This window comes from Andrena cerasifolii, chromosome 7, assembly GCF_050908995.1.
Source record: "Andrena cerasifolii isolate SP2316 chromosome 7, iyAndCera1_principal, whole genome shotgun sequence".
Lineage (NCBI taxonomy): Eukaryota > Metazoa > Arthropoda > Insecta > Hymenoptera > Andrenidae > Andrena > Andrena cerasifolii.
The window spans coordinates 14,070,314-14,084,169 of NC_135124.1; the positions used below are offsets into that span (position 1 = coordinate 14,070,314).

General features: G+C 41.9%; 2 protein-coding genes across 18 annotated transcripts in view; one reads left to right on the forward strand and one right to left on the reverse strand.

Annotated features, from left to right (window-relative positions):
- The window catches only part of LOC143371539 (diacylglycerol kinase theta), a 28,227-nt gene extending 23,005 nt beyond the window's left edge, over window positions 1-5,222 (forward strand). For 11 of the 17 annotated variants that reach the window (XM_076816802.1, XM_076816800.1, XM_076816803.1 and 8 more), the window contains one exon: window positions 2,082-5,222. In XM_076816802.1, coding sequence (XP_076672917.1) covers window positions 2,082-2,195 — 114 coding nt within the window. In that variant the 3' untranslated portion in view covers window positions 2,196-5,222. Of the gene's footprint in view, window positions 1-139; window positions 628-651 lie in introns of those variants that run through there. The other 6 variants (XM_076816804.1, XM_076816816.1, XM_076816801.1 and 3 more) reach the window with 2 other exon arrangements.
- Lerp (lysosomal enzyme receptor protein) overlaps window positions 4,806-13,856 on the reverse strand; it is a 28,497-nt gene continuing 19,446 nt past the window's right edge. Inside the window, exons 14-16 of the mRNA XM_076816827.1 lie at window positions 9,036-9,162; window positions 8,677-8,825; window positions 4,806-7,166 (exon numbers count right to left, since the gene is read on the reverse strand). Of these exons, the coding sequence (XP_076672942.1) occupies window positions 7,077-7,166; window positions 8,677-8,825; window positions 9,036-9,162 (366 nt within the window). The 3' untranslated portion in view covers window positions 4,806-7,076. The remainder of the gene's footprint in view (window positions 7,167-8,676; window positions 8,826-9,035; window positions 9,163-13,856) is intronic.

The following is a 13,856-nucleotide window of genomic DNA, read 5'->3' on the forward strand; positions in this document are numbered from 1 at the left end:
ACGAAACTGGACGCTGTTTAACCTGCCCCTCCCCGTTTTCTGCATCTATGTACTTCGGGTTCCCCATTCAACCCCACGCACTGTAACTTTTTGCACAATAATTGGTTCCTAATCTTACGTATTATCTTATCAATTGCAGCAGCTTTTGGCATACCAGTGGCTAAGATTTCTAATATATTGATTCTGGAGGAAATGTTCAGACAACTCAAAGAATATGTTGGAAATATTTCTCACGATGGTATATAAAGCTATAAGCCTTGAATTTCTCCCGTTATGTCTTAGAAATAATCTCGCCATAGAGCGGCCAGATATCCGCTGGCGTTTGGAAACCATATTTGGAGTGCGAAGAGTTAGCGATTCGGAAAAGTAGAAATTATTTGTACTCGACACTGTCGATTGTTCCTGCTGGTATCCACTCGTACTGTTCCATTCGATGTGGAATGATGGGGTCCGTCTATCTATTTGTCGCATGCCGATTCTCTGCAGGAGCATCTGTATGTACTAGCCGCTAGATCTTACTTATCATGACGCTCTACGCAGTCACCGTAAAAGCATTACCCGACTGCTGGTGCCCGGCAGCGCATGCATCCCTCCCTCACCCCCCCAGATCGCACTCTAACTAATGTCTCCTTGTTCCTTTGTTCACTCCAGGCTACCATGTTGAAGAAAAATAAGATCAAGCGTCGGAATACCGAACCGTCGATTCCACCCGCTAATGGGGAGGGGGGCAAGAGCACGGACGAGTGTACCAACAAAACCTAACTGCAGCTTGCAACTGTTTTAGCCGATCAATTGAATTCCATTGTTCGGGTTCCCAGACAGTGCTCCGCCTAGACTCCCCGATTGTGCAGCCATTGCAACAATGAAGGGGTGTTTCGGTGTGGCTACACCTTTACGTACATGTACTTCCCGTGTAGTAACAGCCCATTCAATGTTCCCCCGTCGCATGTAGCCCTCTGTGCCACTATTATTATCGATGTATCGGGGTGGCCAATGGATCGTTGGCTGACTTCAAGCTTGCAGGAGCTTGGGGGTAATTTTGGAGGACGTTTCACCGCGTAAATGTTAATTAACTGTCGTAGAGTCGACTTATTCCGCACGTTAAACGTTCAAGTCTAATATCTCTCGCTGAAATGTGGTATTCGAAGCCGCTGAAGTTGGTCGAAGCCTCGGCTTGGCCAGGAATTGATTGGTCACCCTAACGCCTTAATGCTCAACGCAGTTCAAGCTTGTCGTAACACGGTGTTGTGAAGAATGATAGCTACGGTAGAACTTTATTCATACGTTTAAGAGGTACTTAGTGTATAGTGTACAATAGTGGTATGTCTTCATCGAGCTCCGTTCATTAACTTCCCCCGTATCGCTCAAACTGTGAAACTCATTTAGCAAAACGTACATCTCTTCACAGCACTGTAGATGGTCTAGTCATGCATATGTTTTCGAATAGTATTTTCCAGCCTGAGAACGTTAACGCTTCAAGGACGCTGCTCCGATACTCCGAGGGCTACGAAGTCATTTCACGAACTTGTCCCAGTAGCGTCAGTTCTAAATGTTTCAAATAGAACAGGATTGTTTACTAAGGACCCCCTTAGCAATCACAAATGGACAGTGGCGCGCACAGGATTTAATCTTAGGGGGAGTCGAGTTGAAGGGGTGCAAATATTTTTAGTGCAAAGTCAATAGAATTCTTTAGGTGATTGTAAAAATTTATTTAAAGGACAAATTTCCAGTTTTCTTTTCTTTACGCAAAACCCCTTCTTTGGAGGGTGCCAGGGGCTCTTAGGCCTCCCCCCTCTGGGTACGCCACTGCAAATGGATCGCTTGTATACAGATAAAAGTCGAAAATCAGGCTTCACGATTCTTGAACCTGCCACGGCGCTAGGGGTAGTCCTCCCAGCAAGCGTCCTTGGAGTGTTAACAGCCCCGTTATTTCTACCTCTTTCTCGTAACACGAACGTCTTTGGTCTGTAAGTTTTCTGGCTGTTGAGGGGAGCGCGAGATGTGTTCTTTACTTGGCCGCTGGCATTGGCAATTTCTCAATTGCTCCTTTGTGCGCCCCCTGTGACCCTGTCCCTTCCTAGGCCACGATGCTGAAGAAGACCAAGGGTAAAATGAAACGGCGTAATACAGAGTCCAGCATGCAGCTGGCACTCCAGGCCGCCCCCTCGAACGATCCGGAGCCCGAGGTCTTCTGAGCGGCCGAGCGTTCCCCGTGGATGCGGAACGAGGATGTCACGGCGCGAATACCACGTGCTCGCACGCGAGAACGGCACAGCTCTATCACACGCAACACACGAAATCGGCCTCGAACTTCGTCTGTCTGATCTACACACACACACAAACGGTCGACGCGCCGTAACGAAACCGTATGCGAGAGGCACGCGCAGCGATGCATCACGCTACACACCCCCGATTAGACGAACAACGCATAAGGGTGCTCCACCAGGAAAACGCCAGGATGAGCTGCACGCATAATACGAATAAGATTTAAAGGGAAGAAAATGCTTGAAAAAAAAAATCACATAAACAGAAAAAAAAGAATAACGAGGACAGGATAAACGCTCTCGTCCGAGGACAATTCATTATGACACTCAAGTAATCTTTAATGTCCCCCTTCCGAGTTGCTAGGAATGAAAAATAGATCTCATTTTTAAATGTTAAATAATCATTATATAGCATTGTACGTAGCTTCGATCGATATTTTTTTAGTGAAAGAGAAGTGAAGGGAAAAGAGAAGAAAAGAGAGAGGGGAGAGAGAGAGAGAGTGAGAGAAGAAGGAGAGGGGGAGAGAAGGAGAGAGAAAGAGAGGGTGACAGAGGATTATAAAACTGAAAGGTACCCAGCCGCGAGGTAAACGTCACCCAAATGGCAAGCAGTATTGAAGAAGACGATTTTCTCCCGTTTATTATTCGCTTGACAGCCATGATTACGCATTTACGTTTTATAGCCCGTTAATTGGTCCCGGGATGCGAGAAAGGGAAGCGAACTTGTAATTGTACACGAGCGTTTCGTATGGTACTTTACTGATCCACGAGTAAGTATCACGATACGACGAAAGATCAGTTGTTATTAATATAAAATATATATATAAATAAATATATATATACACACATATATATATATATAATATTTATGATTAAATATTAATATATTTACAAAAGAGTAATGTATTAGTATTATGGTTTTAAGTTGTGATAACTGTTGTGCGTCTGACTGCTGGGCAGTCTGGAATTTATTAAAAAAAAAAAAAAAAAAATGAGAAATACCAGTGGCAGTCAGTCATTTCATAGCTATTAAGTGACGAAGCGAAGGAGCGAGTAAATGTAACGCGTCTAGTAGGGCTGGTATCGGCGGCGAAGCTCTTTGCCAACTTGCCTCGATGACACTGTCGGATGCCAGAAGGGATCAGAGAGGCGACTTGGCAATGCTCCCTTCACCCTTCGGCTCCGGCCGCGCCCCTCTCGATGTCAGCGCGGGGGTGTCCGGCGGAGCCATCGGTAGGCTACACATTCCACTGTAACGTGGTCGGCGGGAGGATGAGAGAACGGAAACGGGACATGTACATTTCTAAACTATGCCAAAAGAGGAGGACTTCCAACGTCCTAACGTTTTCACGCTGTTTGGACACCTCTCTGCAGCGGGCCGAATTACTCCCGACAGCGAGAGTCTAGCAACGGCTCGCGAGCGAACGAAAGGGAGGGACAAGAGAGAGCTGAGAGATTGGAAAGGGTGGTTCCGAGGAGCGGATGCTACGGAGCGAGCGGGCGCGCTGTTCGCCTTCGCACTTGGACCCTTCGTTGGCATCATTCGATTAAGAGACAATTTCGGTGCCAAACAGTTGTACATAATACTGTAAATGTAGGAGATAAAAAACGACAAAAAAAAGAGAGAGAGAGAGAGAGAAACACGTACGTACACGCGCGAACAAGGAAGCAAGGTCGTTAACGGCGAGGAAGGAGCAAGGGGTTGCTGTCGCATGCCGGACATCGGGAACGATCGTCCCCCGTAGGGTATCTAGGGAACGAAAGGGAGGAAAGGACACGCGCGCGAGAATAAAAAAAACGTGTCGCGTGGCGTTTTCAGTCGACCGAGGTGGAGTCGCGATGCCTTTGAAAAGCGCGAACGGGAATAATGGGAAGCGCGTCGAAGGGGAAAATCGTGCGGCGAGGATCCTTTTGATTTGCGTCCACGTGGCGCTTGTAGAATATCGCTCCTGCGCCTTCTAGCTACTTCGTAGACATTTATCTCCCTCTCCAAGAGTACGCTTCCAAAGGAAATTCCGCGGTTACTGAAACGGAGATGTTCGCTGGGAGGCCGTCATTGCCGGATGACTGCACCGACCTCCCCTTGGTCACAACCTGCCAATGATGTAAGGGCTCAGTCGTTCATCCTCGACATCCGGTTGTTGCGAAAGGAACAGAGAAGAGTATGAACGACGCATCGGCGGCAGATTGGAGCGCGTCGGTTTTGTTAACAGAGGGAAAGGCTCTAGTGTACTCTCGCCGTTGCTGTCTAAAACTGTAACGAAACCACCCTAGAAACGAGCTGCGTATTAAACGAATGTGTGCGTTGTAAGCGAGGAGAGAAAAGCCACGGAATCGAGATAGATATTATTGACCGAATTTCTGTTCCGTCGACGCGACATGTCCGACGCATTAATTAGCGATACATGGACACACCACCCCTTTCGATGCGAATTTTTATCTAGTTTCCTGTATTGCGTTCTTTTCTTTCTGCGTTTCTTATATCGACGAATTTGAGGGACGGATTTTTTGGAGACTCTGCAGGACGCGGTTTCGTGTTACTTTTTATTTAATTAGAGAGAGAGAGAGAGAGAGAGAGAGAGAGAGAGAGAGAGAGAGAGAGATGGGGAGCGAGACAGTGTGAGAGAGCATTGTAATTATGGGATCGGATGTGGCACGTTTTAGGGATGATTTTCCTTCGAGTATCTTAAGTTTAATTGTCCAGATTATATACACATATTATAACGGCATACTATGTGGGAATAAAATTTGTTGTATTATATCAATACAGCGGTGTACCCCCGTCGTACGGATGGATTAATCGTTGTTGGTTGTGGGTCTACCGTTTTGTTCCCATTGGAGTTTTCGACGCGCAACACGTTACTGTATCGCTGACACGAGGGTTTCGGTTGAAAGAATCATGTCTCGGCGTGTATCACGGAAAGATTGGAATATTACATAAATTAATGTACACATCAACTGTGTGGACTTCTTTATTAAAGACTCGATCGTTTTCCTGCTTCCCTCCTGCACGATTATCTCGCGCTTCGAGGACACTTTATCTGCCCATTCCCAACTTCTATATTTGAAGATTAGTAAAAAGTCTGATGATGCGCTTGAAGTGGAAATATTTTAGTCTTAAGACGTTTGCAGTAGAACTAACTAAACGATAAACTCGGTGTGTTTTGAGACTATAGTTGGACAAGGGAAGATCCCGAACCCGAAAATTCAAAAAATTCTGAAACTTTGTGAATATGTAGGGGATTTCCTCCGGATTCCAACGCAATTTTTGTTTGCTGCCCAAATTCACTCAAAGGGGGTGAGATTAATCCCTGAAAATTCGGCTATTTTCCGATTTTGTGTTATAACTCGCGAAATGTAAGAGATAGAAAGTTTCGAGACAAAAGTTACTTCTTTTGATTAGATCTAGCATTTGGTAAACAAATTATTATACAGTTCACGAGTTATAACAGAAAATCGGAAAATAACCGGATTTTCAGGGGTCAGTTACACCCCCTTAGAGTGAATTTGGGCAGCAAACAAAAAGTTTCAGAATTTTTTGAATTTCCAGGTTCGGGATGTTCCCTCGTGAGTAGCGTGGAAAATTGACGATTATTTGGAATTTAATTTAAACAATGAGAGAATAGGAAAGAAAAGTCGTGCTTCGGACGATTTAAAATGGGCGAAGAATTTATTTACGTTATTTATAGACCAGAACGTTTAAAAATGTTTTATTTCATGTACACGTTAAGTAGTATTTCGTAATTACATATCCGTATAGTTGCAAAGGTATAGCAAGAGGCTCAAGTCCCGCTATAAAATAATGTACAGTATTAAAGTGTTACATATAAATCGCCATAAGTTTCTGTGATGTTATATTCGCTTGTTTCGCATATGAAAAGCCTCGCGCAAAGCAACAAATTCCTTTCATTCCCCACAAACTATGACTATAATGGAGAATGTCTAACCATATCAATATAATAACTTTCGAAGGCAATAGTTTCATCCGTGGTTGAAAATCAGGTGTCCCGTTTCAGGTAGATCGTTGCAATCTCTCTATAAGCTTTAAAATATGCAGCAAGAATTGTTAGAGGTATGAACAAAATTATTTAAATCAAATCTACCAATGCACGAATCTGCGGGCACGAAACACTTCGACGAAAATTAACTCTATAAAATAAATAACGACAGACTAACCGCGTTAATAAAATAAAGGCAACGGCGCAAGAATTGGTCGCGCACAGTCGTACTAATCTAGAGAATCTTTAATTGCATAATAATATGTAACGCACCTTTCTTTATTCATTCACCTACCAAACAAAAGGATAATGAAATGTTTGAACAATATAAAGCATAGGACTTCCACAGAAGAATATTTTAAAAATCAATGAAAACACCATTACACGTGACAATTCATCGGAAGACTCGGTGCATCAACGTAACTCCGTTACATAAGTTCTTGCTTCATTTATATCTCTATTAGAGTGGTGTAAAAAAAAAACAGTGATGTATTAATCTCTTCGATACAGAAAGGAACTTGTCGAAATAAAATGCTGAATAAAACCACCGCCATAATCTGCAGATGATCCTTTACGCAGGCCAGCTTGAGAAGCATTAGCTAAACGAGTAAAGCAAAGACAACAGACATATGTGCTTAGTTTCGTAGCTGTACTTCACGGCGCGGAATTACTTCACCGAAGGGCATAATGGCTACGCCAAAGCGAACGAAGAAAATTTCAGCACGTAAATGCATTATGCGTTCGATCAATCTCTTTTACGTAATTTGTGACTCGTATAAAGTGGGGTGTAAAAAGACAACAATGATGCACGTAACTACGCGTTCAGAAGATCATCGTCGCTGTCCGTTTGACACTGCGTAGGGTCGACATCCAGCAGAAGACGAGCCTCCTCCGTGGTGTCCACCTGGGGCGAAGAATATTCTAATTAACATCGGTAATTAAACATACTTGGCTGAATCGATGCACAGGTGATTTTAATTTTTCAAAAAAGGTAGAAGATTCTATTATAGTAAGTAGGGGAGACCGGGGCTAGTTGATACAGACGAATTATCTCGACACCGTATACATGTAGCTCCATTTGAGCGAGATATGTGAAGATTGCTGTTCAATTCTTTCCTACGATCCAGCGTACGAGTGTGTACATTGACGTTAACAATAGTTTTTTTTTAACTGTTTTCGTTTATATAGAGAAAAAGTAAATAGATTTGATACATACAAATTTATCGTCCAAACAACATTTTATCATTCATTCTGTATGCATTTTCTCAAGTTTTCGCTTACTATATATTAAAGAGGAAGGACCAAAGTATATTTTGGCATATTTGTTATTAAGTAATTAATTCAAATAAAAAATGAAAAAAATTGAAAACAGAATAGCGTATCAACTAGCCTCGCAGTGGGGTAAATTGATACATTTTACCTTCGTCCAAATAACATTTTTTCATTCATTTTCTATGTATTTTCTCAACTTTTCATTTACAATATATAAAAGAGGAAGAACCAAAGTATATTTTGGCATATTTGTTATTAAGTAATTAATTCAAATAAAAAATGAAAAAAATTGAAAACAGAATAGCGTATCAACTAGCCCCGGTCTCCCCTACAACCAGTTACATATTTTTTTTTAGAAACAGTAAGTACTTTTGGAAAGAAGAGAACGTTTTGAATGAAAGCAGAAAAATATTCATAGCATAAAGCACCAAATTGGTTCCTTAGTTCCAATCGTTTAGACACTCATCATTTAAAATAACAATCGTCTGACGATTTATCGATTAATTAACTTTATCACGTACATTAATCATAATGCATATCAATTAAACATCACAAGTACCAAGCTACAATTTTTTCGCTCCAGTTGTCACAATTTCGTCAGGCTATCGATTTATCAGGAAATGTGTCGGCCGAATGTATATCAATGAAAATGATAATCGCCATGGTGACTTACTTAAAGTACACATTGTAAAGTGAGTACACACTAGTACTTAAAAAATAAAAAGATACGTACGTACTCTTTTACAGTCTTGCAGAAAGTATCCACGATACGTGCATTTATTTAAATATAAAATTTAGAAAATTATATTTCAATCCAATGTTAGAAGATGGATACTGGACAGAGTGTGGGCAAAACTTTTATTTAAATAAAAATTTCGAATGTCGAATAAAAGTTCAAAAAATTACGGTCCAATGAAAAAATTAACTTCATCCCGCCGAATAATCTAAAGTTAAAGTAACTTTTATTTGATCCGGTATTTAAATAATTTTTTATTTAGTTAATGCCCGACTCTGATACTAGATTATACCCTTTTGAATGCTTTGGAAGAGTGCGAAGCATTCTGCTTAAAATACACAGCTGCCATAAATTTCTTTCCAACGTATAAATAATTAGGAGAAAATAGAAAGATTGGAAGACATACCCTGCAGTATTGAACGCGTCCACTACCCCTCCTCGAGGAAAACGGATTAAAGCAAGAACGCAGGCATGTTCTCTTATCAGGGTCTCGGAAATAAAGCAGTGCTGCTACTAGAGCGATAACACTCACTATGGCGCCTGCCACTGTGCCAGCTGAAAGCAGATGAGCAATCAGATATTCCAAAAACAGTTTTACTTTCGCAGTCACTTAATTTAGTTCATTTCAGACCAGAGAACTAAACTAGGATTCAGTTTAATTCGGGCATTTAATTGTACTTTTAGGAGGAACACCTTCTGTTATTTTTGCTGACAATAATATCGCTGTCGATGTTAAACGGGGGAATATTTTTCATCCACACTTACTATGACTAGAAGAGGTGTCCTGAACGTCTTCGTGCACATATGTCGAAGCGGTGGGCTGCGAGGGGCTCGACTTGCAGCCGCAGGTAACATTTGTGTGCCATTCGAATTCTGCGCTGCATTGCCATTCCTACGTTTGAAAATATAAATGGAGGACGTCGATAAAAATTACGGGCGTCTCTTGTTATCGGAATGACGATGTACCAATTATCTTTAATGGTGATTATGGAATTCCTGTGTAACTGTTTGCGTGAAGAATGAATTGCGACGAAAATATAAAATATTCAGACATATGTAGATGGATAAAAACTCGACTGACAGTTGTGTTCGCATGGTTTATAAAGTTTCATTTCTTCTATTATCCAATGATCTGTATTTTATGTTAAGTTTGTACTTTTACAGGTGCGTAAATTAAATTAAAATTACGGTAGGAAATATCTCTCTTAAATCTCAAGTCAAATATTATTCTGCGTATGAATTACACGCAGGACTTACTAAGTTACATTTCTACGATATCCATAGATCCGATCTACGATGAACTTGGTAGACGGTTATCTACGGTTACCTGATAAATTTGTAATTTACACTCTCGACGGTGTTTACGAAAGACAGAAAAATTGGTGCGTTAGCACGCAGATACACCACATGGCGTAATCACAATTTCACGGACTTAAATATTGATAATCAAGGGATACTGTGTGTCGCAATAAGAGTGACGTGACACAACGAGAATTGGAGTTCAACTTTACGTAATCAATGAACATGATTTCCCTAAAATTCAACACTAATAAAACTGTATAATTAAAGATCAGTGTTCGAGTCGAAGCACTCCACATTTAGGGTTGATTGTTTCGCCCTTTGTAATTTTCTTGCATCTCCTCCGGATGGTTTCCATAAAATCAGATATCTGATTACTACGTTGCAAGTCACCCTATCTGATGAAATTTCGAGCACAGAAGACGCGCAAATCCGCAATAATTACCTCCCCTTATCTTATCAAGAGTTCTCCAAAACCACGGAACCATCGTGCCATGGAACGTTGCTAAAGCTACATAACGACCCCCATTACTAGCTATGCCGTCGCGGTCCAGCTTTCCGGGCCTGGATTAAAGGAGGGCTATGGGGGCTGCAGCCCCGGGCCACACTTTCCATGGGGGCCCCGTTCTAAGCCTTCGCTTCTAAGCGATTATCTCACTCTGTCTTCATTGGAAATGTTGTTTGAAATAAATTTTCTACGAGTTCCGCAACTTCCAATTTTATGTTTTTATTTTACGATTTCATTGCTTAAAGGCTCCCCCATCCAACGCGAATCAGTTAAGGCGGCAGTTTTTTATACGTGGTGGCTTATGGGCAGTGTTATCTGATCCGCGGCGAAATTCGCGTTGGTTTGGGGGAGCCTTAAACCTCCTTTATGACATCTACTTAAATTTTTACAATTCTGGAGAATTATATATTTTTAGACATATACACGGTTTCCCACTTAAAATTTCGCATGCGATTACAGTGAATTATTGTTATTGTTCAAATTCCTGCCGCCCGCTTTTCAACCACGGGGGCCCTCGAAGCTTTGATAGCCCCGGGCCCGAAAAATTTTAATCCGCGCCTGACGGTTACGTTGATGGCAGCAAAGGCTACCAAAAATTTGTCATTAAGATACCCAAATCAACGATCACTTACAGAGAAATAACTGCGGCGTTGTAACAATAAAATGATCTGGCCTCGTTGATTTGTTTCGCTGAACGTCAATTAAAGAGATAAGGAAAAGCGACTATCATCTGAATAAACAAATAGAAGTGGTGCTTCGTTTCCGATCTAATTTTGAAATTTCTTTTTATGCAGTGAGTGATACAGTGCGGCCTGACTATATACATATGTAGAATAGATTCCATTCTAGATTTTTAAAATTAACTTCCTCACACTCCAGCATTTCCCTAGCAAAGGCACTAGCTAGGAGACACCCCGTATCCGCGCACGTACATGGAAAGGTACCTTTTACCATTGCCAGGTACAGAGGGGCTAATTAAGCGGTGAATCATGGTGTACCTTGGGAATTCCATGGCAAAGGGAAATCCTGCGCGTTGGTTTCTGTGGAAAAAACCACAATTGGAAACCTGTTTCGCTGGATGCGGTATAATTGATTAGCGACATCTCCCACGAGCGAGAGGGCCATATTTTAATCGTCAATGTAACATTGCAGCGCACTAATCACCAAAAATTTACGACTAAAGGACCAAGGCCTACGGAGTGTTGATTATAATCGATCGTCGAGGGATTTGCACCCTTCGACTGGAATGAGAAGGTAATCTTACTGCAAGACGTTTGAATTTCACAGTCCGACAGCCATCGGGACTTGTAACATCCAATAGCGGTTTTTTATAGGCTTCCGTGCCCTGCAAACGAATCCGCAAACCGTTTGTCGCCGTCACCCTCAGTTTTTGAGAAATTCGATTTTGAAAAAAAACTGCAAACTTTCAACTTTGAACATCTGTCGCGTGACTACCACTGTCGGCGCCGCGCGTTTTGCCAAACTTTTTCGCTTCTGAATTGAAAACAAAACGTGACTTACCACTTCTGTTGATGCTTTCAGAAGGAAAATTGTCTGCTGCATCGCGTGGAGTAGTCAGATTTTCTCCTAGACCCTTAGTTTTGGAAATAAATTGAAAGATATCTTCAAAAATGGGTGCATTTCGGGTGTCCTCTCCCCTTTAATCGTTGCTTAAACATATTTAAATGTTCATAATCCAATAATAACTTATATCGTTGTATTCGGGAGGGTTCATAGAATAATTAGACGCGACGAGCAACCGAATAAGTATTACCGCTTCGACGCAAAAGATGTACAAAGTTGAAGATTTGCAGTCTCTTTTAAAATCGAATTTCTCAAAAAACTGAGGGTGGTGGCGACAAACGGTTTACGAATTCAAGCACTGAAGGGCATGGAAGTAAGTTTTCCAACTGATGGGTAAAAAGCGTGCCCAGGCACGTGGCAAGCGGCGGTGAAAGAAGCGGAAACGGAAATAGTAATGCAGCACCCCGCGTCCACGCATCTGCTTACCCTTACGAAATCATCTTACAAGATTCCTCCGAGGGCCCGATGTATTCTAAATGGGGGACACTTTTCGTGACAAAGAGCGGGGCCGTGGAGAAAAAATCCGACTGCGCGGAAGTGTATTATTCTAGGCCATGTGGCGACCAGAACTTCTCAGGATCAGGACTGTCCCGCCACATCTGGGTACTTGGGCACTCGAGCCGTGCCTGCTTTCGAGCCTCTGTACCGGAAGGGAAAAGGGAGAAAACCTTTCTTCGACTGCCGTCGCGATTTTACAGCCTTCCATCTGTGGCTCGGCTAGGAAGGTGAGCAGGCCTTGCGAGTATCGGGGGTGCGAGCGGTTGTAAGAGTCACGTGGGGGTAGAAAAGGGAAAGTGAAACAAAAGAACGGGAGAGAGGCTGGGAATATTGGATTACTACTGCTCAGAAGGTGGAAATATTGTGTCCCGTGTATGTTATCCTGTACGGAAATCTTTGAGATACAATCGCGCCAACGTATCGGTGAAATGCGTAGGCTGAACGTTATTAATCGTGAATTTAATAATAAAGCAGACGTCGCGAACCCTCTCCACGAAGTACTATTTTTATCTGTTAAGTATGGACGACTAGCCAGCTTGCTTGAGTGGACGTATCAAGATCCACGTGACAAAGGTGGAGAAACATAACTACTGAACATCCACGAAATGTGGGGTCATTCTGTGAGAAAAAAATGTCATCCACTGACACTAAGGTTCTGCTAAAAAAAAATTAGATTTTAACACTGAAAATCGTAGCACTTGCTTGGGGATTTTTTTTTAATATTCCTGAAGTCGTTTTATGAATATTTGATATACAGATTTGATGGGGGAAGGTTTAAGGAGTAGCGTAGTATAGAAATCAAATTAGGTTAAATATTAAACCCGCAAAATATTTCATAAATTCCAAACGAGACTTTGGTAGATATACAAGAAACTTGTCAGACGCCCCGAAGAGATAGTGCATACGCATATAGAGTTTCAGTAACGAAAACTGAGAATTTATAAGGGTCTTGTGCGTCTTTGCTCAAGAAGCGGAAGCTGACATAACTTTCCACCGTAAATATTTACAGAATAGAAAGCACTAGACGGGACATGTGTTCGGTGAAGTATTCGAAAGCCCTTTTGAAGAGAGACGGGCTTCTGGTTGTCCGCTAGGAAAGAAGAAAACTCTTGAAGAGGCTATCTTATTATATTTAAAACAATATTCGACACCGAACTTCCCATGTGTTTATTTAATGCCTTCAATTAATTTATTTGAACATATTTTCCAAGGGTCACAGAAATAGTATACTAAATTTTACCATGAAACATTAAAACGACTGAATTGAAAGTGTTATGTAATGTTTTATTGTTTTCCTGTGTTTTAAGCAGGATGGGGGCGTTTCAAGCTAATTTTTTATTATATCGCCCAACGAACTGTAGTCCCATTTTTTCCCTCCTCTCTCTCGGGTCCCAGCAGCAGCAGCGCACCGAGAGAAAGGTGGTCACCCATCTTTCCCCAGTACACCGCCCCGTGATGCTTAACTTCGGTGATCTAACACGAGAACCGGTGTTTTCCATCACGGCTACGGCCGCTGGTTGAATTGAAAGTGTTTTTTTTGTAAATAAACCGAGGCGGGTTTTAACTCGTCTTTGGGTCGTGGAAAAGATACAGTGGAAGCTGGTATTAGTGAAGATTACGTATTAACGAAGATTGTCGCCTCGCATTTGCATGTCCGATTCGATAAAACAAAAAAAGTGCGAGAGGATTCCATTATT